We start from the raw sequence: 24,292 nt of genomic DNA, 5'->3' as shown, positions 1-24,292 counted from the left end.
AGTTCGGGATTTGGAGCCAAAAGACGTTAAGTTCGAACTCTTGTCACTTGACCAGCCTGTGTCATCTAGGGCAAATACCTTTCCTAGGAATCACTTTCCTCATTTCCAAAGTGAGAAGGGTTTTGTTTTTTGTTTGTTTTTGTTCTTATTTTTATTTGGTGGGGGGGTAAGTTTCCTTTCAGCTTCAACTTTTCTGATTTTGTAATTAGCAGTAATAATAATTACAGCCAGCATCTATATAGCGCTTTAAGGTTTGCAAACCTTATGTTAGCTCACTTGTAACATTGGGAACTGTTCCCTTAAGTCAGGACTTCTTCAACTTTTTCCGTTCGTGACCCCTTTACATAGGTATATAAAAATGGTATACATAACCTTTTATTGTTGTCCAATTTTCCGCGACCCCCACATTCAGTTACGCGACCCCCAATGCGGGGGCAGACCCAGAGTTTTTTTGCCCTAAATATTGGGGACTCGAGGTTTGACTAACACTCTGGGGTCACACATTCTCTTCTGCTTTCGGTACAGACAGACTGGGAGAGGGGTGTACATGGAGATAGAGAAAGGGCAGCTAAGCAGGGTTATAATTGTCCCCACCCTACCCGACTTCAGCCTACAGCTCTCTAGAATCAGATTGCAGGGGGCGGTGGCGTACGTGGCACCTCCCGGTCAGCCCCTAGGCTAGAGTCTGTTCTCCCCTATCATCTTCCCAAGGGGAGACTGGCATCTCTGTGGGGCTGAAAGGAAGAAGCATTAGAGATCTTCGGGTCGGGCGCCAGGAGGGAGGTACTTGTGTGGTCTAGGAGCAGGGAGGCGGCTACTAACTACCTTTTGCTCCTCTCGTCCTACCTGCACTTGGAGACTCGGCTTCTGAACCAGCACTGCAAAAAGCCTACTGTCTGGAAAGATAAGGTAGTTGGAGGGAGGGGTCTGGGGAGGAGGGAGGGAAGAAAGAATGGAAACCGGGTTGTCTGTAAATCCAGGGTGTAGGGATTGGGAGGATGGAGATGGAGATGGAGATGGGGGGAAAAACAAACAAGTCATCTAGTTCGATCTTCTCGTTTTACAGATGTAAAAACTGAAGCCCAGAGAAGGGAAACGATTTGACGAAAGTCACATAAGTAGCATCGGAGGTCTGTTTTGAACCTAGGTTCACTGGTTCAAAATCTCGAGTTCCATCAGATGCACCAAGGTCTCGGGACCCAAATAGTGCCCTCAGGGATTTCTTGGGACTGTGGTCCCGCCTGATTTCCTCCCATGCCTTCAGGCGGTTTCCCCAAACAGCTTCTAAATTCAGAATACATCAGAAGGATCATTTTAATTTTTAAAAAAGAGATAAGAAAAGAAAAACCCGAGCATATCTTATATATTCTATGCACCCAGAAGGGATGTTTCGAATTCTTAATGGATAGAGTGGAAGACTATGAAGCAGCTACATCTGAGTGTTTTTCCCTTCCCCCAGGCAGTTGTCCTTCCCTGTTGTGACTAATTAGGGGATTTTCGGAGCTGTTAGTGCCTTCCCAGCACGAAGATGGATTTTCCTATATTAATTTATGGGTAACATAAGATGAAACTACTTTTCTAAAAATTAGGATTTCTTTCATATTTAGATAACTAGACTAGATGATAACTGGAGGTCGGTAGAGAGCAGTAGCAATAGCAGTAGCAGTAGCAGCAGCAGTTTCTTGTTGGAAGTAGAAGCCATCTTACATTTGAACTTATTTGCAGGTGATTTGACCATAATAATAATAACAACAACAACAACAACAACAATAATAATAATAGATTACATTTCTACTAGGAAGAACCTAGTACCTGCAAGGTCATCAAGACAAACAAAACAAAACAAAACCAGCCTCTGCTTTCAAAGACCTTACAGAGCATCTTCAGGTTTACAAAGTAACTTCCTTACAACAACTCTCTGAGATAAACTGTATAAGAGTATTACACTTCCAAATTTATAGATGAGACTACTAAAGCTTAGAAGTTACAACCGGAATAGGATCACACATCTGGGTGAATGGCTGAGCCTAGCTGAACCCAGCCAGATCTTCACTCCGGTTCAGCACTGCTGTAACTTTCTACCGGGAGAATAGCTGTAGAGACAAAATCTATGCCCAATCCTTTGAGCTACTACCACCTGGTAGTAAATTTTTCCTATAGACGATAGATGGTTGGATGGACTGACCAACAGGTGGGTGGGTGAGTAGGTAGGCAGGTAGAGGCTGAATGACTGATGGCATTGGCTAGTCAGTTAACAAGCATTTCTTAATTTTTCATTGTGTGCCAGATACTGTACTAAGTGCTGGGAACACAAATCAGGAAGACAATTCCTAAAAGGAAGCTAAAAAGTGTGTGTGTGTGTGTGTGTGTGTGTGTGTGTAGCTCCTCCCAGCTTCCCAAGAGACCCTTTTTAGTCCCCTTCACTACCCCAGCAGCTAACTCCTGTCCTTTCTGATTACCTTCTATCCATTCTGTATAAATCTTATATGTATCTAGTTATTTACATCTTGCCTTTCCCATTAGGATGTACTCCCTTTGAGAGTGAAATCAGTGAAAGTTACAGAGACAAAATTAGGTTTGGTGTAAGGAAATTTTCCCCCCAATATTTGGAGCTATCCAAAATTGATCACTCTGGGAGGTAGTGGGCTTTTCCTTACTGGGGATCTTCCAGTGGATACTAGCTGACCACATGTTGAAGATACTGTAGAGGGGCATAACTGGACCAGAGGTCCTTTTCAGCTCTGAAATTCTAAGATTCCATTACATATCCAAGGTAATATTCAATGTCTTTGGGAAGTTAAGGGATTACATGGCCTGGAAAAGACTAAGTCCTTTAAGAAGTTACCTTTCTTTTCTTGTGGTGGTTTCTGTTGTACTCTGTACCTCTTCTCTGTAAAAGGGACTTAAACTGTTACTGCTGCAATATCTTTTCCTTAAAGTAGAAATACCTTTTTATTAGTGGGATCATGGGACTTAGAATTGGATGGGAATCAACTCTCCTCTTTTCACATATGATGAATAAAACCTGAGGCCCAGAGAGGTTAAATGTCTTGTCCCCAGGTCAAACAGAAAGTATGTCATAGAGCCTGATTTTGACTCTTAAGTCTTCTGACTTCTAAATCTGGCACTCTTACCTGCATACCCTATAGCCTTCATGAATATTTCAAGGCATATGCATATAACCTATATACCATCTGTATAAATTTGAGGTGATTTTATTTGATCTAAGTTAAGTGTTTACAGCCATAAACTGTATGAAAATTTTCAAAAGGGCAGTTGTAGATGATGTGGGGAAAGGTAAAATTCCCTCAGTCTCACTAATGGTCTGGGGGTCTTTTTGAATTAGACATTTTTCACATGCTAACATAGAGAAAAATGTTTGCTTTGAGAAAATAATTATTAATAATGGATTTCCTTGGGGGATCCAGAGATCAGTTTCTCCATGCTTTCTCCCCCCCTACCCCCCAACTCCAACTCCAGAAAGTCCTGTTCTCCCAGATGTGGGACAAACCCAAAAGAAAAAAAGAAAGGGAAGACTCTTTTGTCTAGCTTAGTGAAGGACTGTTGGGAAAAAAAACCACACCTAGATAATGGACTTTGCCTTGAACAACTTCAGTGAAGTTCTTTTGCATAGTTTTCCCTAATGTCATCTATAGAGTTCATTTTAATGTAGACCATCTTCAAAATCATGTCAACCAATGGAATTGTATGATGGTAACCAATTAGCTTTGATCAATGTATAATGATCTCCCTCTGTCAAAAGAAGATTAAAAACCCTTGGTAGATGCCACAAATACTCTCTCTTGGGTGTCTTGTAGGTCATCTGGGGCTTTTCTCCTGCTCTCAATAACTGCCATGCTGAAGCTCTCTCCCTGTTTTCTCTACCATGCAGCTGAGACCATTAGAAGTTAGGGAGACATGTGGTCAGTCCTTTGCTGGTATATTATATGTGAGAATTGGAATGACACCCCCTGTTGGGAAAGACATTGCAGGGAAGCTCCGCCATGAGGAGAAAGCATGTGATTTAGAAACCATGTGACTTTAGTGTCTGGAAGTTACCCAGCATCCGGAAATTGCCTGGCATCCAGAAATTTCATCTATAGAACCACCTGTGGGACCTGTCAACTAGAGCTACCAGCCAATTAGCTTGGATGTACAATTAGCTGTGTGTATGGATGCCCCTGTTTCTGGTTTCTCAGGAAGCTTCTGGGAGAAGCGGAGGATCGAGTGGGCTTTTGGGTGGGAGACTTCGGGAGGGGAGCAAGAGACAGGTAGGATAGGGAGAGCAAGCAAGCAAATTTCATACTTGATCCATGTGTTTCTCTTTACTATCCCCTAATACACTTTTTTTTTTTGAGGGGCAATGAGGGTTAAGTGACTTGCCCAGGGTCACACAGCTAGTGTCAAGTGTCTGAGACTTGATTTGAACTCAGGCCCTTCTGAATCCAGGGCCAGTGCTTTATCCACTGTGCCACATAGCTGCCCCCTCCCCTAATATACTTTTTTTTTTTTTAATAATGAGGCAACTGGGGTTAAGTGACTTGCACGGGGTCACACAGATAGTAAGTGTTGTGTCTGAGGCCAGATTTGAACTCAGGTACTCCTGACTCCAGGGCTGGTGCTCTATCCACTGTGCCACCTAGCTGCCCCTCCTAATACACTTTTATTTTATTTTATTTATTTATTTTTTTAATTTTATTTTTTTAAGTGAGGCAATTGGGGTTAAGTGACTTGCCCAGGGTCACACAGCTAGTAAGTGTTAAGTGTCTGAGGCTGGATTTGAACTCAGGTACTCCTGACTCCAGGGCTGGTGCTCTATCCACTGTGCCACCTAGCTGCCCCCCTAATATACTTTTTTTTTTTTTAGTAAGGCAATTGGGGTTAAGTGACTTGCCCAGGGTCATACAGCTAGTTAAGTTTTAAGTGTCTGAGGCCGCATTTGAACTCAGGTACTCCCAACTCCAGGGCCGGTGCTCTATCCACTGCGCCACCTAGCTGCCCCCCCAATACACTTTTAATAAATATTTAATGCCCAAAGATTGGTGCTCTACATTTTCTAATTTAAGGCGACCATTCGTTAGGTTTTAGACATCATAGATAGAATTTTAGCCCCTTACATATATCAATAAAAGAATAATATGCTTACCCAAAATTGATCTCTATAGCAATAGTAATAATTTAAAAAAACACACTGCCTTGAACTTAGTTTTGATTCAGGGAGTACTACTGAGTTTTTATGTATAGCTGGTGACTGGGAAAATGTTGAATATTTCAACTATAAATACCGATTGGTTGGGAGTTGGACAGTAGGGATTGGTGAACAACTTTTCATCTTTTTCTTTTGCAGGCTGGCAAAGAAAAGCAACTTGGAGGAAGTATCATTGTTGAGATGCCTACCATTAATGCTATTATGATTATACAACTCTGTGTCCTTGTAGCTGCATTACCAGCTCAATATTTACTTTCTCAGTGGTATAGAGCTGATTCTACTCAAAGCCTTCAAGTAATAGAAAGGTGGTATTCTTTATTATCTTTTTATCACTAGGCTTTCATTTTCTTTAATACTTAGAAAAATACCCACCAATCTTCTAAGCAGATCTGTATGTGTTATTTGTAGGGAACTCTCAAATCAACTTTGAAAAATGTTGTCTTAAAGTTTACTTGGCAAGAAATACTTAAGGGTTGCCATTATTCCCTCTTGATCAGCACACTGGCATTTATTTCCCCAGTAAAATATCATTAACTTTGAAAATAAATGTGTATACTTTACAGTGTATGCAGCACAGTGTATTACAGAGGTGATGATATCCCTAAAGAAAATGTAAAGGAGACATATCTTTCTGAAAGGGAAAATGACACATAGTTTATATAGTCCAGGAGTGTAAATAACTTTTAGTGTTATATTTATTTTGGAGTATCATACTATATTTAATAGCCAAACATCTAACCTAAAACAGTATTCAGATGGTCACAAAACCTTTTGGTAATTAAAAAATATAAATTATATAATCTGCCTTTTGAATCATCCAGAAATTGGACTCAGGCCAGTCCCTTGGTAAATTTGGTTCGATATTGAGAAATTCATATGTCATTAAACAGTTAATTAGAACAGATTTACTTAGTCATAGCAGAGAGATATTTGATAAGGATAGGAACTGAGGATACCTCAAGTTCATTCAGTTTAGCAAAGGTCCCTTGCCTCTAAATTATAATATAATGGACTTTGGATCCACTGTGATCCACCAGCCAAACTTTGGAGTGACCCTGGAGTTTTTCATGGCTACTTTATACTCACATGATGAGGAAGTGGTATTACTAGTTTGAACCTTTAGTCCTCTGAGCTTTTGAAGTTTTGAAGAAAATTTTAATATCTTTTAAGGAAAAATTAGAGTAACTCACAGAGGCGAAAGTTTAGGATATTGTTCCTACTACAGTGCCCTTTGACCCAGAGATACCATAGTTATTTCTATCCCCCAAAGGAATCAAAGAAATATAGGGTCCTATATATACAAAAATACTGTAGTAGCCCTTTTTGCAGTGAAAAAAACCCAGAAACTAAGGGTGTACTGATCAATTGAGGAATCACTGATGAGAAAAATTATTATTTTTCTCTTATATTAATTACAATTAATATTGGGAAGATCCAGGGTTTTTTCCCCTTTCTATTTCCTTAATCAAAACCTAATCCTTGTGAAGGACATTGCTGCTAGATGAGATTGCTCAAATCTTCTGGATACATGCTTCTCACTCCACCCAATTAGAAGACCTTATAAAGAGAATCTAATCTAGATGAATTCCATCCTATTGTGTTCTATTCTGAAAGAACTGGGTGGATCTGTTTTGTCTAGATTGCCACCTGAGGGTGGTCTGGGTATAGAGATAGTCTCTTTGTCCAAGAGTGACAGGATCAGACTCTAGTTCCCTCCCCCCCCCCCCCCAGTCCTTCATTAAAATAAATCCTTCTGTCATTATAATATTAATTCTCTCATTAATTGTTAATCAATCAGAATTGATTTCTTTCTATTGGGAACACCTACCCTCCAAGGGCATATGTGTTGGGTGGTACCCCATGATTTCTCTTTGGTTCCAGAAAGTGCCACTGTCCATATTTTATTATTTGCTATCCATAATTAATAAAATGATTGTTAATTATCTAGCAATTATGTTTCTTAGACTTCATATGTCATACAACTAAATTATGGAATATGAATATAATAGTATACTATTGTGCTTTAAGAAATGTTGTGAAAGAAGTTATTTCAGAGAAAATTGGGAAGACATATGAACTGATTCAGAGTGAAGTGAGCAGTATCAGGAAAACAATTTATAAAATCAACATTGTAAAAATGAACAATTTTGAAAGATTAAGAAATCTAACACAATGGTCAACTTTGATTGCAGAGAACTCCTGATGAGGAATACTCCTTCTTGTTGGACATCACCATCTCTTTTCATAAAAGTTGCCAATGCTTAATATCAGTCTGAGAGGCAACATGCATATTCATCATGGAATTATGGACCAAGTAGAGTTGGGCAGGGAGGCAGGATAAGGGAAACTGTCATTTTCCAGATTATCTGGAACTTGGTCTTTAATGTATGAATTAATTTTTTTGTTTTGGAAACATCATGGCCATATTCCAGAACTTCAGATAATTGCATTACTATCTAACTATAAAAACGCATTTCTTAGCCAAATACAGAAACACAAGATTTTTAAGTTCTTCCATACTGTTGGAAGGCAGGAGTGGTACAGATGGAATTATGTAATTGCTTTTGATCCACATAGAAAGTTGGATACTACACATAGAAAGCAGGAAAGCAGTGAACATCTAATTTCAAAGGTTCATTATATGTGTTTTACTTAGAAATTATTTGGAAAATCATTCAGAACAGTCATCTTTTAAAGTTATAATTCTTTTTAATGAATCCTCTTTCCCCATTAGTGTAATAATAAAGTTAGATATAGGTTCCTTTGTAGAAAAAAGAATTATCTCCAAGATATAACTCAGAGAAATGCAGAAAACCTTTAAAAAAGGACAAAAATTATAATTCTCTGATGAAACAAGTACCCAAGACCTTACCTGCATAGTACATGGAAGAGTTTGGTGGGTAGGGTGAATAGGTTGCATAAGATATATTCCCCTTAATATAGGTGAACACATTAAAGTTGTGTCATAATTCAGATTATTCAAATGGCACATACCTTTTCTCTTGGCAGATGAAAGTTATATGCATATAACTTAGATTTTTTTCTGTTAAAATAGTCTTTTATTGAGAGTGCCTAATATTGTATTCAAATATTCATGGCAAAATGATGCAGCATTATTTAACTTTTCAGATACCACTGCTTTTGTCCTGACCAAATCCCATTTTGCATGTCATTTCTGTATGTTATAAAAAGACTTGCAAACATATGTGAGAAAATTATTAATAATAGGGTGTTTTGGGGTTCTATGAGACCCAGAGAGCCAGGCCAGACCTTTCTTGGGGCCAGCCCAGAGTCAGGAGAATTTCAAAAGAAATGTGGTTGGACCTTGGACTGTGAATAGGGATTAAAGCCACACCTACCTGAAGGCTTTTTCCCCTGGAGGGCTCTGTACTCTGACATCAGCTGGACCACCCTCAAATCCAGTAAACCAATAGATTTGAATGATGCTAGCCAATTAGCTTTGAGTAGCGTGTAAGGGCTCTCCTCTTGCCTGCAGCAAGTTTACACAGTGACTCACTCTCTTGGCCCTGGGACACTCAAGGAGGCAGGACATGTCCATTTTGCTCTCTCTTCTCTTTCCTAGCTAGGCTTTCTTATCTTTCAGAGCCATGTATGCTCTCTTTACCAATATTTAATATGCTTTAATAAATGCTTAATGCCCCAAACTGGTGCAGTATCCTCTAATTTCTAAGTAACAAATATATGATAAACCCTAGCTAATTTTCCCTAAACTTGGGACAGAAATAGGGCAACCACATATAATTTTACTTGCCACACACAGCATATATTTAACACTTGCTTTATCTAACTTATTTTGAAGAAACCAGTAGTCAACCACACCTTTTCAAGCTATTGTAGCAATAGACTTCAATTTTGATAAAGTCTGTCTGAAAGTACCAGTTTCATAGTGTTTCTTGGATTTCACTACAACAGTTATCTACCTGCACAAGTTTTATATATAGTTGCCTATGCTGACCATGTTTTGTTTAAGAAAACTAATTTTATTATTAATTTGACATAAAAGCCCATTTTGAATATATAATCAAAACTATTTCTAGTAAACATACTTGAACTCATTATTTGAAAAAGCTTGTTGATTATTTTTTATGTCATTTTTGTCTTATGTTACTATACTTATCTTACCTAAATTTTCTATTTTTCCTATGCACACAGATTTCCCCCCTCCCCCACTCCCCACCGGGCAATGAGGGTTCAGTGACTTGCCCATATTTCAACAATGTTGACACAGCTAGTAAGTGTCAAGTGTCTGAGGCTAGATTTGAACTCAGGTCCTCCCGAATCCAGGGCCAGTGCTTTATCTACTGTGCCACATAGCTGCCCCCTAGATTTTTTTGTTTGATTGAATTGAATGTCTCTTTCTAATGTTAGTCTTCTCACATTTCTATAGTTATAATTTTTTGTGTATACTGTTCTCTTGGTTCTGTTCTTTTTACTTTTCATGATTTTGTCTTTCCATATTTCAACAATGTTGTATTTTTCTGTTATATAGATTTATTTCCTCATAGCTATTCCTCAGCTGTTAGACATATGCTTCCATCTTTCTACATGGATAACATAAATAAAAATATTTTATATAGGTAATTAAAACTAGACATCCTTGGTGTACATTTCCTAGTAACATACAACTAGGTCAAATGGTCTGATCAGTTTAATATAGTAATTCTCATTCTGTACTGTCAGTTGCTATCCCAAAAAACTATACCCATTTTAGATTCTCATAGAAGTATGAATGTACCTGTTTTTCCACAGTCCCACTAGGATTGTTTTTATCACTTTTAATTACTTTTGCCAATATAATGGATATGCAGTAGTATTGCCAAATTGTTTTATTTTAGATTTTCCTTATTATTTGTGTGATTGAATACTTTTGTTATTATTTACAACTTATATCTCCTCTTCCATAAATTGTTCATATCCATTTTAGAGAAGTTGCTCTTACAAATATACATCCGTTTCTTCTATATTCTGAATGTTAGGATTTAATCTCTGGGAAAACACCCTTTTAAATAAATATATCAGTTTATTGAATTTTCTTTTCATATTAGCTATATATTTTTCTGTTTTATAGAATTTTCATTTTAACGTCCTTATTTAAACATTTATGAAGGAATTACTGTGTGTGGGAAAGATAGAAAGTTTAATTAAGACTGTCCCTACCCTTATGGACTATACTTGTCCTGAATAATTTCTTCCCTTTGTTCAATAGATAAAGGTAGAGAAATTTTTGAGATAAAAGAGCATTCATTTTATTCTAACTCATGGACTTGCCCCAACCCATGTTTAACTTCATAACCGAAGAAATCATTAATTCCATAAAATTTACAAAAATTTTCTTTTTTTCTACTATGCCTATTTTTACAACTATAGGCTAATTTAAAACAATATTTTTGTTTCAGGTTAATTGGCTACTGGAACAAGTTTAGATGGTCATTCCTGGGTCTGAATGCCTGGATGAGCAGTTTAAAGCACCAGATGGTAAAGATGAGGTAGGGCATAATTATGCTAAAATTCTTGTTCTGAGAAAATAATGAAAATGCTTACAGAATATTATTTTAATCGGATTACTATCTTCCTCTAGTTTTCTGGGCCTTATGATCAAAAGACAATTATTTTGCCTAAGGGAGGTGATATAAAATTGAAAATGTTGGGAAAACTATTTTCTTATCTCTTCTCTATAGCTCTGAATATTCAGCTATGTAGCATAGGCTTAATATAAAGTAAATAATATAGCATATTCAAAATAGAGATACTTATTCTTGATCAAGAAAATAAGTTCCATTTTTCATAGCATTTTGTTACTTGATGTATTTTCATATTTCACTTTATGTTATAGTGATTACAAGTCTTTTCTTCGAGGCCATAAGCTCCATAGTGGTAGGACCCATGTCTTACCCATCTTTGTTCATCCCTTAGCTCTGTCAGTCCAGTGCTTTGTACATAGAAAATTCTCAAATTCTTTAAAAAAAATGGAAATCTCATCATTTAGTATAAGGATAGCTGGAGGCAGCTACATGGCACAGTGGATGGAGCACCGGCCCTGTATTCAGGAGGACCTGAGTTCAAATCCGGATTCAGACACTTGACACTGACTAGCTGTGTGACCCTGGGCAAGTCATTTAACCCTCACTGCCCCGCAAAAAAAAAAATAAATAAATAAGGATAGCTATGTTAGTGGTAATGGTAAATGATATGACAAAAATCATAAACTCTTTTTTTTCCCCCACAACTGGGGCAAAGCAGATATCTTGTACAGTACTCTGGCCTTCCCCCTTCCCCCATACTATAGGTCTTGAATTTAAAATAATAGAATAGAATAGAGACCTTTGAGGAAAGCAATAGCACACATTTTATGAGCTGAACAAGCATTATGCCTTATTTTAGACATTGTTTTATATAAGTAAGGACAGAGAAGTTAGTTAGTTCAACCCTTCAGACCTAAATTTGAAATCCTTACTCAGTAGTTAGAAGTATCCTCTGTGAAAGTAAATCTTGCCCCATTTTACAGTTGAGGGCAGTAAGTATTTTGATGATTGATGAAAAGAGAAGAGTTGGGTTCTAAGTCTGAATGAATCCTTCTTTTCCTTTAAGCTGCAGTTCAGGTGCTACCTTGAAGGCCTTCCCTTATTTCTCTTCCTTTTACCCTAAGCTGAAAGTCTTCTTTCCTTTCTCAGCTTCTCCTAAAGCAAAGCTTCTTAAACTTTGGGTTGCGTAACTGAATGTGCAGATTATGAAGAATTTAGCAATAACAAAAGGTTATGTGTACCTATTTTATAAACTTATATACCTGGGGTCATGTAAAAATTTCTCAGGTGAAAAAGGTGTTACATGTGGAAAAAATTAAGAAGTACTATCCTAGAGCATCTTATCTAGATATTTTCTTTGCCCCCATGATAGTCAGAATTTAAAACTTGGTGGAACCTTAGCAATATAATTCAAGGTTAGGTCTCTGAAGTTCCTTCCTACTTTTAGATTTGGTGATTCTGTGATCTGTGCTTTCCATGTAGATTGTAAGCTTCTTGAGGGTACATACTGTCATTTGGTATCTTTGTGCTTCGCCTTGCACATATTAGGTGCTTAATAAATATGTATTGAATGCCTAGTCAAGAAAAAAGAAAATTTTGGAAACAATAGGCATTGGACTTTTCCCAAAATTTGGAGATTATATTTGCTAGCATGAATTCACAACAGACTGACATTTGTTTGTCAAACTATCAATTGGCTGAGTCAAGCAGTTCAACAAGTAACCCATTCAGGGGCCTTAAATGCCCTTTCTCATCAGCTATTCTGAGGGTTAGGTGGAGAGGAGTGTAAAAAATGAGCCAAAGAAAGCCAAAGAATTTCAGAGATAGAAGAGAACCTTGAAGTTCATATGGTCCAACCTACACCCCAAAAGGAATGCTTCCTATATTCTCTCTAAAAAGTCTAGTAGCAGACCTCTAGTCAGTGGGAACCTATTACCTCTTGAGTTAGTCTACTCTACTTTGGAAGAGCTCTAGTGGTTATGAAATCTTTCTAATTGTTATGAAGCTAAAATCAGCTTCTGGCATCTTCCATCCTGTATTGCTAATTCTACCCTCTGGAGCCATGAAGGACAAAAAAGAGGAGAATGAAGTGTCAATAGGATAACAATATAAACTGACATTTTGAGATCAATCACTATGACCAAACTGTTATACTATGTGTTCTGAATACAGATTGCCCCCAAATCTTAGAGGCTCCACATCTATGGTTAAAAGCAAAAATATGGATAACACTAAAAATAATCATACAAAGTGTTTCCATGAAAATTACTACCTATGCTAATGATTTTAAGTTGATTAAAAAATCTTCACTGGCCTCTTTAAACTTCATTATTTTGGTTTTAGTTCCCCACCACTACACCTAAGACTTCATATGGTATGCCATTTCCCTACTGTCATTAAAGTAATATGAGTAATTGTAGGCTATATTCAGGTATTATAAAAGCCAGTTTGGGGGTTGTATTCACATGATTTATACTACATCAATTCAAATATTTTGATACTGGGGGCAGCTAGGTGATGCAGTGGATAAAGCACCTGACCTGAACTCAAATCCGACCTCAAACATTTGACACTAGCTGTTTGACCCTGGGCAAGTCACTTAACCCTCATTGCCCTGAAAAAAAAACAAAACAAATATTTTGATACTTCAATTTCATTGACATGGGTTGTCTTTTCACCCATACAGATAACAGCCATGCTACAATTTAGCAGTCGATGGTATTTGATTATTGCTGTGGCTGAAAAACTCATTGCCCTGTTCCCATTTGGAAATGCACCTTAGGAATCTAGCTAGGTTGGGTGCTCAAATAATAGGCTTCTTCATTTCCTGGATTGTATTTGAAACCTAGTTAGCTTCACAAGACCAAACAGAACTTGAGCTCAGTTACACAGCCTTTGAGAATGCTGGGTCAGCACCTCCATGTCTTGATCATACCATATCAGAATAAAGCTCCTTTAGTAGTGGCTTAAAATTACATAATGCAAATATATGTACATAAATGTATATATACACATATATTTATGTATGTATATATGTTGTATAAAAACAAAATGTATATATTAGTACATATATATCTTTATATCTACTTTCTTAGGAAGAAAGTGTTTAGATGTTGGGAAAAATTGGCTGTTTCAAAGCAAAATGTGTGTCTGTCTATATACATACATGTATGTGCGTATGCATACATGTACACACATTTTGTTTTGACCAAACTAGGGTCTGCTGTGTCAAAACAAAATGTGTCTATATATACACACATACATATGCATAGACATCTCAAACAGATCCCTTCCTGGTTTTGGCAAAACAAAATGTGTCTATACATATATACACACTCACACACACACATACACACATATATACACACACACGTATGTTTATGTATATGTGTGTATACAGACATCCCAACAAACATCTAAATACCTCCTTCCTTAGAAAGCACATTTTCCCCAAAATAATTAAACTAAATTGCTTAATTGCAACCACTTTCTCCTTTTGTTTAGTGTGTTAAAAGGAAGGATTCGTATTAAAAAAAAAAACCCCAACAGTTTCATACTGTCATTATCCATTCTATTTGACTGGAGTTTTCTTGACTTTTCTTGTCTTCTTCATTTACTCGATTGTTTAATCAATGTTGATACTGTTCATTTGGCTCACTTTCTTCACTATGCACCACTCATTTAAGTATTTGTGTACTTTGGAATTCTCATTATTTATTGCTCCTTATGGAACAATAATATTCTATTACATTAACATACCACAATTTGTTCAGGGCAATTTTCATTTGTGGGGCACATATAACTAACTACCTTTTAGTGGTGACTTCTTTTTCAGGTGTCAGATAGTCTATTGTTTATAACAAAAGTTCTATTTTGATTAATCACAATTTGTGTAAATATTGACTTACTCAATACCATTTTCCAGAGAGTAGTATTTAATTTCTATAAAACAGCCAGGGAAATAGCAGCTGCTCATGTTTTGTGTGTCAAGGAGATGGGCAAAGTATAAGGAATGTTTTCTAAACATAGAAAGAACCCTGTCGCTCAAGCTAAAAATGAGAATTTGTTTCAACCTACCTTTAGGTATCTCTTAGTTAATAGTATTTTTCTACTGGTTAGAAATGTTATAGCTTCGGTATTCTAGCTGGGATAGTAGAAATTAAACAATATAATTTTTTAAAAATTCTTAATCTTCAGAATCTTAAAAGCTTCTAAATAGTATTTTCCTCCTATGTTCACATTGTTGTTCAGTCGTTTCATTCATGTCTGACTCTTCATGACCCCTTGTGGGTCAATGACAATTCGCAAAGATATTGGAGTGGTTTGCCATCTCCTTTCCCAGCTCATTTTACAGATGAGGAAACTGAGGCAAACAGGATTAAGTAACTTGCCTGGGGTCACAGAGAAGGTAAGTGTTTGAGGCCAGATTTGAATTTAGGAAGATGAATCTTCCTGACTCCAAGGACTGGCACTGTGCCACTTAGTTGCCCTTATGTTCATGAAATGCCCTTCACTTATTAAGTGGGGTTTCTAAAGAAACACTTTAATTGCCACAGGAGTTGTGATGAGATCTACAGGGGATACATTCTGGCATTTTCTCCAGTGGAAACTGGGTTTTATGAATGGGTTTAGGGTTGCTGATTCCATGCACACCCCCAGATGCCACAGTTCTGCCCTCCAACAGGAAGCACCCTATTGCCCACATATCCTTCAATCACTAATATAACTTAACTGCAGCTCCACCCATCTCTCTGTGTCTAGCTATTACTATGTTTTTTACCTTCTCTGCCAGTAGAGATATAGGAAGTTCTTTAGGTCTGTAAGTCTGTCATTCATCATACCTCATCAATGGTATGCTTGCAGAGCTACTTAGTTTCTGAATTTTTTGGAATTTAATACAGAAATTGAATTACGTGAATCACTATCAAGAAATGGTTCATGAAATATCTTTCCCTTTTATAGACATAAGGTCTCCAAGCACTGCAAGCAAACTTTCTTATTAGAGTAAACTGGGAAATGATGATTCCAATAATAATTTCATCCTAAAATTCTTCACTGAGCAACTGTATATCTGAACTTAATCTTGAAGCCTGAGAATCATTAGAGCTGGGAAAAATAAACTCTATACTGGTAATAAAATAAGGCATTGAATATCCATGACACGTTTTATGTTGCTTTTCATGGTCTCTCTTGAATAAGCTGACTTAAATCAACTGCATATATGTATTGGTTTGTTTGTACCCGTATAACAAATGAGTCTACATCTTTTTCATTCTAGGAACTGGTACAATGAAGATGAAGAATACATCCATGCTTACTTTGCAGGTATTGGGCCAGTCAGAACATGCGCATTAAAAACATTTCCATATTTCCTCTCTTCATGATCAACAGGACATTAAATGTATTTAAATCCTTATTGCCGTACAAAATGTTTTGAACAGTTGGTGCTAAATTGAGCATGAACTGAAACATTTTTTTCACTTGATCACATTGTATTTACTTGGGCTGGGGTTATTTATTTTGGATTGTTGTCTCAATTTTTCTCATGGGGATTATAATGGATATGATTCATCCATCAAAGCAAAAACTATCTAAAAGCCATCTTTGCAAAACTCTAAAATTCATTATTATGCAAATTTAAAAGTAGGTTTTGAAAAAGGAAAACATGTAATGAAAACACTAATTTTTAAACAGCAGCTTAGGAAATTAGTTAAATTTATCAGGATACAGGTGCATATAATGACCACAACAAAAACTAAAAAATGGTCTTTGAGTCCAAAGTATAGAATGGTTTGTGGAATCTGTGGAACAGAGAATAATTAACATCATTAGTGACACTGAACATGTGAAGGATAATATATATAGATCTCTAGAAATATTTTACATTTATGATATATAACCATTTAAAGTTGTAACGACCTAGTAATGACTTTATCTACTAAAAGCATTTGAGTGAGCTGCTTAATGAATTACTGTATGTTGTCTCTTAATTTGGGGCACTTCATCTGGGATGTAGCAAAGCTTCTAATATATCTCCTGAAGTTGTGCTTTATAAAAGTGATGTTTCAGGATACTATGAGAACAGTGTTCTCTCCTTGGTCCATAAGTCCCTACGAACTCTGCAAATTACCTCCTTCTCGGGCTATAAACTCCATTTCTGCCTAATTGGATAAATAAGACCAGACCTCTAATAGTGAGTAAAACCCATTTTAAAAAATATCACCTCTTGCTATCATGAACAAGAAGGGTTTGTTTCTCTCTAACTGAAAGAGCTGTTGAGGGAGGGAGGGAGATGGTAAGGATAACAGAATTTGAAGGTAAGACTTGTTTTTGAGTTGAGACTGATCTTTAAAAAGACAATAACAATGGCAAACAAATAAAAGCCCCACCAGAAAGGAAATGACCCGTGATGGATGGCTATGAGAGGGGATCAGGAATTTTTTTAGGAATACAGAGAAAGGGGGTGGAGCCAAGATGGTAGAGAAAAGGCAGGGACTCTCCTGGGCTCTCCCAAATTTCCCTCCAAATACAAATTTTTTTTTTTTTTTTTGGTGAGGCAATTGGGGTTAAGTGACTTGCCCAGGGTCACACAGCTAGTAAGTGTTAAGTGTCTGAGGCCGGATTTGAACTCAGGTCCTCCTGGCTCTAGAGCCGGTGCTCTATCCACTGCGCCACCTAGCTGCCCCTACATATGTATTTTTTACCCCTCAAACAGATTCTAGAGTAGCAGAACCCACAAAAGGACAGGGCAAAACAATTTTCCAGCCCAAGTCATTAGAAGGTTGGCAGGATAGATCTGTTGCACCTGGGTGAAAGTGGAGTATAGTCTAGTGCAGCTGTGCCAGCACAGATCAGGCCTCAGAAAACCAGGAACAGGCCTTTGGAGCTACTGAATCACCAGCTGCACTGACTGCTTCTGGAGTGCTCAGCCCAGAGATGGTAAGGAGGTTGGACAACTGGTCAGGAGGAGGTTACAGGAGTCCATTTGCTGGTGCAGGGGGCAGGACTCTGCTGCATTGACTATACTTGGAATCGAGTCACAGTCCTGGGGCAAAAAGGAGCATTAGAACATCAGAGCTTGTGGCTGCAGGGAACTGGCGACAGGGGTCATGTTTCCAGAGCAGAAAGCTAAGCTTGTGGTCACTCACAGACCAGAGCACAGGCCAGCAGAGAGTAAACACACCTCTCCTTAGATCATACCTCCTTGTGAGAACTGAAAGCTTATAGAAGAACAGAACTAGCTCTGCAAACAGCTGCATAAAAACCCTGAAGCTTGGGAAAATGCACCCTTCACTCTGGAAGTTGAGCCCCATTTTAGCATAGAGTTAAGTCGAGAAATAGGCTGGAAAAATGAGCAAACAACAGAAAAAAATTCTGACGACACATTTTAAGGGTTATAGGCTTAGAACCTCTGCTATCTGGAAAATGTATGTAAAATTTTTTGGCCCTCCCTTTGTACCAGAGAAGTCTGACTTTTTTCTTTTTCTTTTATGAGGTGTTTACAGTACCTCATTGTAAAATTTAGGTTAGTATTTGGTCATAGGTTCTGTGTTGTCTGCTGGATTTCATTTGTCATCTGTAGCTTCTGCAAAACTCCCCCCAAATTTCCATTTAATATTTAATTCTGACCTGTGATATATTGAAACTGCAAGGGGAAAATCTGTCATGTGGAAGGGATAACTAAGTGTATAGAGAGTTACTATGGTGATAGGGAAGATCAAAACACACACCCAGAAGAGGACAACAAAGTCAAGACTGCTGCATCCAAAGAAAGAAAAATATGAATTGGTCTCAGGCCATGAAAGAGCTCAAAAAGGATTGTAAAAATCAAGCAGGAGAGGTAGAGGAAAAAGTGGGAAGAGAAATGAGAATGGTGAATGAAAGTCATGAAAAAGAATCAACAGCTTGGTAAAGGAGGCACAAAAAATACCGAATAATACCTTAAAAATAGAATTGGCCAAATGGAAAAAAGATATACAAAAATTCACTGAAGAACTCCTTAAAAATTAGAATTGGGCAAGTGGAAGCTAATGAGACATCAAGAAACAATAAAACAAAATTAAAAGAATGAAAAAAATCAAAGAAAATGTGAAATAGGTCATTGTGAAAACAACTGACCTGAAAAATCGATCTAGGAGAGACAATAAAAAAATTATTGGACTACCTGAAAGCCATGCTCAAAGATAATAAACAAACAAACAAACAAACAAACAAATAAATAAATGAGCCTATCAAGGAAAACTGCCTTGATATTCTAGAATTAGAGGAAAAACATAAATTGAAAGAATCCACTCATCACCACCTGAAAGACATCCCAAAATGATAGCTCCCAGGTACATTACAGCCAAATTCCAGAGCTTCCACATCAAGGACAAAATATTGCAAGCAGCCAGAAAGAAACAATTCAAATATTGTGGAGGCAGAATAACATAAAATTTTATCAGTTTCTATATTAAAGGACTGGAAAGCTTGGAATATGATTTTCCAAAAGGAAAAGGAGTTAGGATTACAACCAAGAACCACAAACCCAGCAAAACAGTATAATCCTTCAGCAGAAAAAATGGAAATTAAATGAAATAGATGACTTTTATGTATTCCTCATGGAAAGACCAGAGCTAAATATAAATCTTGACTTTCAAATACAAAACTGGAGAGAAGCATAAAAAGGTAAATCAGAAAAAGAAATCATAGGGGCTTCAATAAAGTTAAATTGTTTACATTTCTACATAGGAAAATGATATTCATAAATCCTAAAAAACTTTCTCATTACTAGGGTAGTTAGGAGGAATATACATAGAGGGCATGGGTGTGAGCTGAATACTATGGGATTATTTTAAAAAATAAAATTAAATAAAATTAAGGGGTAAGAAAGAAGAATGTTCTGGGAAAAAGGGAAAAGGAGAATGGGATAAATTATTTCACATAAAAGAGGCACAAAAGAGCTTTTACAGTGGAGGGTAAGATGGAGTGAATGAACCTTACTATATTTGGAAATGGCTCAAACAAGGAATAACTTACACATTAAGTTGGGTATAGACATCTATCTTACCTTACATGAAAGCAGGAGGGGAAGGGAATAAAAGAAGGGGGAGCATGATAGCAGAGAGGGCAGATTGGGTAGATAAAAGACAGAAGCAAAACATTTTTGAGGATGGATAGGGTGAAAGGAGAGAGTAGGACAAATGGGGGGAGGGTAGAATAGGATGAAGTAATGATAACTATGAAAAAAATTAAGTATGTTTCTCTGATAAAGACTTAATTTCTCAACTATATAGAGAACTGAGTCAAATTTATAAAAATAAGAGCCATTCCTCAACTGATAAATGGCAAGGGATATGAACAGGCAGTTTTCAACAAAGTAATCAAAGCTATCTACAATTATATGAAAAGTGCTCTAAATCACTATTAATTAAAGAAATGCACATTAAAACAACTCTGAGCTACCATCCCACACCATCAAATTGGTTAATATGACAGAAAAGGAAAATAATTAATGGTGGAGTGGATGTGGGGAAATTGAGACGCTAATACATTGTCAGTGAAATTATGTACTGACTTAACCATTCTGTAGGGTAATTTGGAACTATGTCCAAAGGGCTATAAAACCATGCATAACTGTTGACCAAACAATACCACTACTAGGTCTTTATCTCAAAGAGATTAAAAAAAGAAAAACAAAAACAAAAAGGAAAAGGGCCAAATATATAAAAATACAGCAGCTCCTTTAATGGTAGCAAATAATTGGAAATAGGATGTCCATCAACTGGGGAATGGCTGAATAAGTTATTGTATATAATTGTGATGGAATACTATTGTGATATAAGACATAATGATAAGGATGCTCTCAGAAAAACCTGGAAAGATTCACATGAACTGATACAAAGTGAAATGAGCAGAACCAGGAGAACAAACGGTACACAGTAACAGCAATATTGTACAATGATCAACTGTGAATGACTTACCTATTTTCAGCAATTCAGTGATCCAAGACAATACCAAAAGACTTGATGAAAAATGCTAGCTATCCAGAAAAAGAACTGATAGAGTCTGAATGCAGATCAAAAAATACTTTTTATTTATTTTTCTTGTTTGGGGTTTTTTTCATCTGTTTTCTTTCACAACATGGCTAATATGGAAATGTTTTGCAGGACTGCACATGTATAACCTGTATCAAATTGCTTGCCTTCTCAATGAGGAGGGAGGGCAGGGAAAGGGAGGGAAGGAATTTTGAACTCAAAAGTTAAAAAAAAAATGTTAACATTGTTTTTACATGTAATTGGGGACAAAATATTGGATATAGTTTTAAAAAATAAAATGAATAGGGAGATCTGGTGAAGAATATTATAAACTATAAACTAGTCTGGAACTAGTTTTCTTATTCCTTGTTGAATCATTTCAGTTGTGTCCAACTCTTTGTGACCCCACTTTGAATTTTCTTGGCAAAGATACTGGAGTGGTTTACCATTTCCTTCTCTAGGTCATTTTGTAGATGAGGAAAATGAGGCAGACAGAGTTAAGTAACTTGCCACATAGTCCATATATTTTTCTGCCACATTTACTTCCATATCTGAATTTATTCTGCTATTGTACCTCATTCTTTCACTTACCTTAAAAAACCAAAAAACAAAACTCAGGGATTAATGATTTCTGTTTGTGGGTTGCTTAAGACTAGCACCTTCTGTTATCAGGACTCATTTACATATTAGTATTACTAAGAGAGGGATATTAAGACATTTCAAATGAGTCAAATATTAACCTTATAAAAGCTTAGTGGTTTAGGTGGCTGGAGCTATAGTCTATCATTCATGCTTAACTTTTTCCTTTTCAGCATGGGTAGTTAAATTATCCTTTTTTAGTTTGGAGTCCATTAAATAAGACTGCTTTTTGGTGATGTAATAGATAAATCTTGAAACTGCTATGCTCAAATATTTTCTTTACTTAATATTTTTATCATTACTATGCTAGAACCAACTCGAATTCGAAGTCCAAGGCCACAATTTGTTCAGTTTAATGTGGGAATGGTGATAATGCACAAGCAGCTTGGCTATTCAGGCGTAATTATTGGTTGGGATTCAGAAGCCAGAGCTCCAGAAGAGTGGCTAAAACAGAAATATCCTCCTGAGAAAGAGGTCAGAAAACATTTAATTTTTAAAACAAGATTAGTACAGATAATTCACTTAGATTCAGAGGCATTTTAATTTATTAAGGTCATAAAAGAATTTAGCTTTAAAGAATATCTAAAAATGTAACAGAAGGAAGACCATAATATTAGAGACTCATGAATTATTAGAGCTGGAAGAGAGTTTTAAAAATAATCTTGTCTAATTTCTACATTTTACAAATGAGAAGATAAAGGCTGAGGAGAGGTTAATAAGTGAAATGGAAGAGCTGGGCCTTGAACCCAGGTTTTCTGGCTCCAAGGCCATGGTTTTTCCACTACAATTTAATTATTATACTCTTCAAAAGTTTTTTGAATTAAAATTATTCATGAAATTATGTAGCAGAGAGGCTATGTAGTATGTTGTAAACACCACCAACAAACACCACAAATTTGCCATAGTACCAATTGAAACAGGTTATTTCTAAATTGTAGATAGTCATAGATTCACACTGCTTCTCTGCCAATGAATGGATGCAAAGCAATGATGGGTGATTTATATGTTTTTAAGACATACAAAACTGGGTAATTGCTTTTATTACTTTTATATCTTAAAGAAACTATTCAAAGAATAAAACTTGAATGAACAGGTTTTGTGGTGTACCATTTTAGACTATGAATTATGGTAATTATTATTGTTTAATTGTTTCAGTTGTATCCAACTCTCTGTGAACCCTTTTGGGGTTTCCTTGTCAAAGATCCTGGAGTGGTTTGCCATTTCCTTCTTCAGCTCATTTTACAGATGAGGAAACTGAGGCAAACAGGGTTAATTGACTTGCCCAGGGTTACATAGCTAAGTGTCAGGCTGGATTTGAACTCAGGAAGGTGAGTCTTGCCTTGGCACTCTTATCCATTGCACCACTTAGCTGCCACATGATAAATAATTAGTCTTGATAATTAGGCCCTTAATGATTCTGAGCACAGTTGTAGCTTTTACTCCTCAGTGCCTCATATCATGGTTTCACTTTCCTGAATTTTAGCACCTCTACCTGAGTGAAACTGTGGCTCAGATTAAGAAATATAAACTTTTTGTTACACACTATATCTATGAAATCTTAAAGCCATTTAGTTTTGCTATAGAGGAGCATTTAACTGACATTTTGACAAAACAAATTAGGCCTTACTAAATCAGAAGCAACGTGGTCTGGCAAACATGTAATTTGCAAAGTAGCAAATATCTATGTATTATTTGAATTTTAAAAATTATTTTAGAAATTACTTTTCTAAAATTAGCAATGTATTAATTTTAATATACATCCTTAATATTTCTCTCTCTCTTCATAGTATTTAAGAAAATCTCCTCATTATCGAATTCTAGTCAATAAGTCCAACAGAATTGGTATATCTACAATCTATGTTCCAGAGGAGAACCTAAAAGTTATTACAGGATATGAGGTAAAGTATCTTAAGTTACAAGCTATTTCTTTCTCCAGGGTTCATTTATTATGAACTTCAAGTAAGTATTGGTCTATCGATTATATATATAAAAGTCAAACTGTATAAATAGTGCAAATTTCAGCATATATCATTAAGTGTCTCCTTTTTTTTGGTGGGGCAATGAGGCTTAAGTGGCTTTGCCCAGGGTTACACAGCTAGTAAGTGTCAAGGTCCTCCTGAATCCAGGGCTGGTGCTTTATCCACTGCACCACCTAACTGCCCCTCATTAAATGTCAATAACAATAAACTGCGACCTTAAGTGGCATGTTACTATGCCATGGTTTCATGGTATATTTTAGGTATTAAATCTCTAATTTTAAGAACATTTCTGAAAGGAAGAATGACAATGGCATGATGCTTTCTGAAAGGTGAAAAAAATAACAAAACCCTAGAAGGTTCACACCTCCAGAGCTTCACCCATTTTGGGAAATTAGACCTTGCAACATAATCTCGCTGGCTCAGCTATAAGTCTCCTTGGTGCCATGAAATCTCTTAGCACCTTTCTCTAATGAGGCTCCATCAGTGGCATAGATCATGAATTCCTAGTTATTAAATCACACGTGACATTTAAATTAGAATGACTTAGAATGTTCTATTTTTGTTGTTCTTTAATTTTCTTCCTTTAGCCATCTTATCTTTTTCTTGTGGAAAAAAATGTTTGGAAAAAAGTGTTTTTCTAAAGTTGGACCTATGAACTAACATGGGAAATGATTTTTAGGTATTCCATCCTGACTTGAAAGTCTACTTCAGCAAGTTTGATGGATCCAAATACATTATGCAGCCATGGCTAAAACAAATTTATCCTCATGATTAAACCCATTTTAATCAATACCTGCATTTGTTGTACAGCCCCACATCTAAATTTTTCCTTTACTGTGACAAATGGAAAGCAGGGTACAACTGATACAGCTTATTCTTCTGAAATAAATGAACATTTTAAAAACA

At 36.5% G+C, this 24,292-nt stretch overlaps 1 protein-coding gene across 1 annotated transcript; it reads left to right on the top strand.

Moving 5' to 3' along the window:
• Positions 1–651: 651 nt before the first annotated feature.
• LOC122753002 (F-box only protein 21-like) lies at positions 652–24,292 on the top strand. The gene is made up of 7 exons (XM_044000068.1): positions 652–909; positions 5,348–5,514; positions 10,627–10,716; positions 16,031–16,077; positions 21,718–21,881; positions 23,195–23,305; positions 24,066–24,292. The coding sequence occupies exons 2-7, from the start codon at positions 5,390–5,392 to the stop codon at positions 24,159–24,161; spliced, it is 633 nt and encodes a 210-aa protein (XP_043856003.1). The 5' UTR covers positions 652–909; positions 5,348–5,389; the 3' UTR covers positions 24,162–24,292.

This window comes from Dromiciops gliroides, chromosome 4 (genome assembly GCF_019393635.1).
Source record: "Dromiciops gliroides isolate mDroGli1 chromosome 4, mDroGli1.pri, whole genome shotgun sequence".
In the NCBI taxonomy this organism is placed as follows: Eukaryota; Metazoa; Chordata; class Mammalia; order Microbiotheria; family Microbiotheriidae; genus Dromiciops; species Dromiciops gliroides.
Note: the sequence above shows the minus strand (reverse complement) of the source record. Positions and strands in the feature narration are given on the sequence as shown.

Coding starts and splice junctions, on each gene's coding strand:
- LOC122753002 (XM_044000068.1), top strand. CDS start 5,390: ATGCCTACCATTAATGCTATTATGATTATACAACTCTGTGTCCTTGTA. Junction 5,515..10,626: donor AGCCTTCAAGTAATAGAAAG/GTGGTATTCTTT, acceptor TTTTTGTTTCAG/GTTAATTGGCTACTGGAACA. Junction 21,882..23,194: donor AATATCCTCCTGAGAAAGAG/GTCAGAAAACAT, acceptor CTCTCTTCATAG/TATTTAAGAAAATCTCCTCA.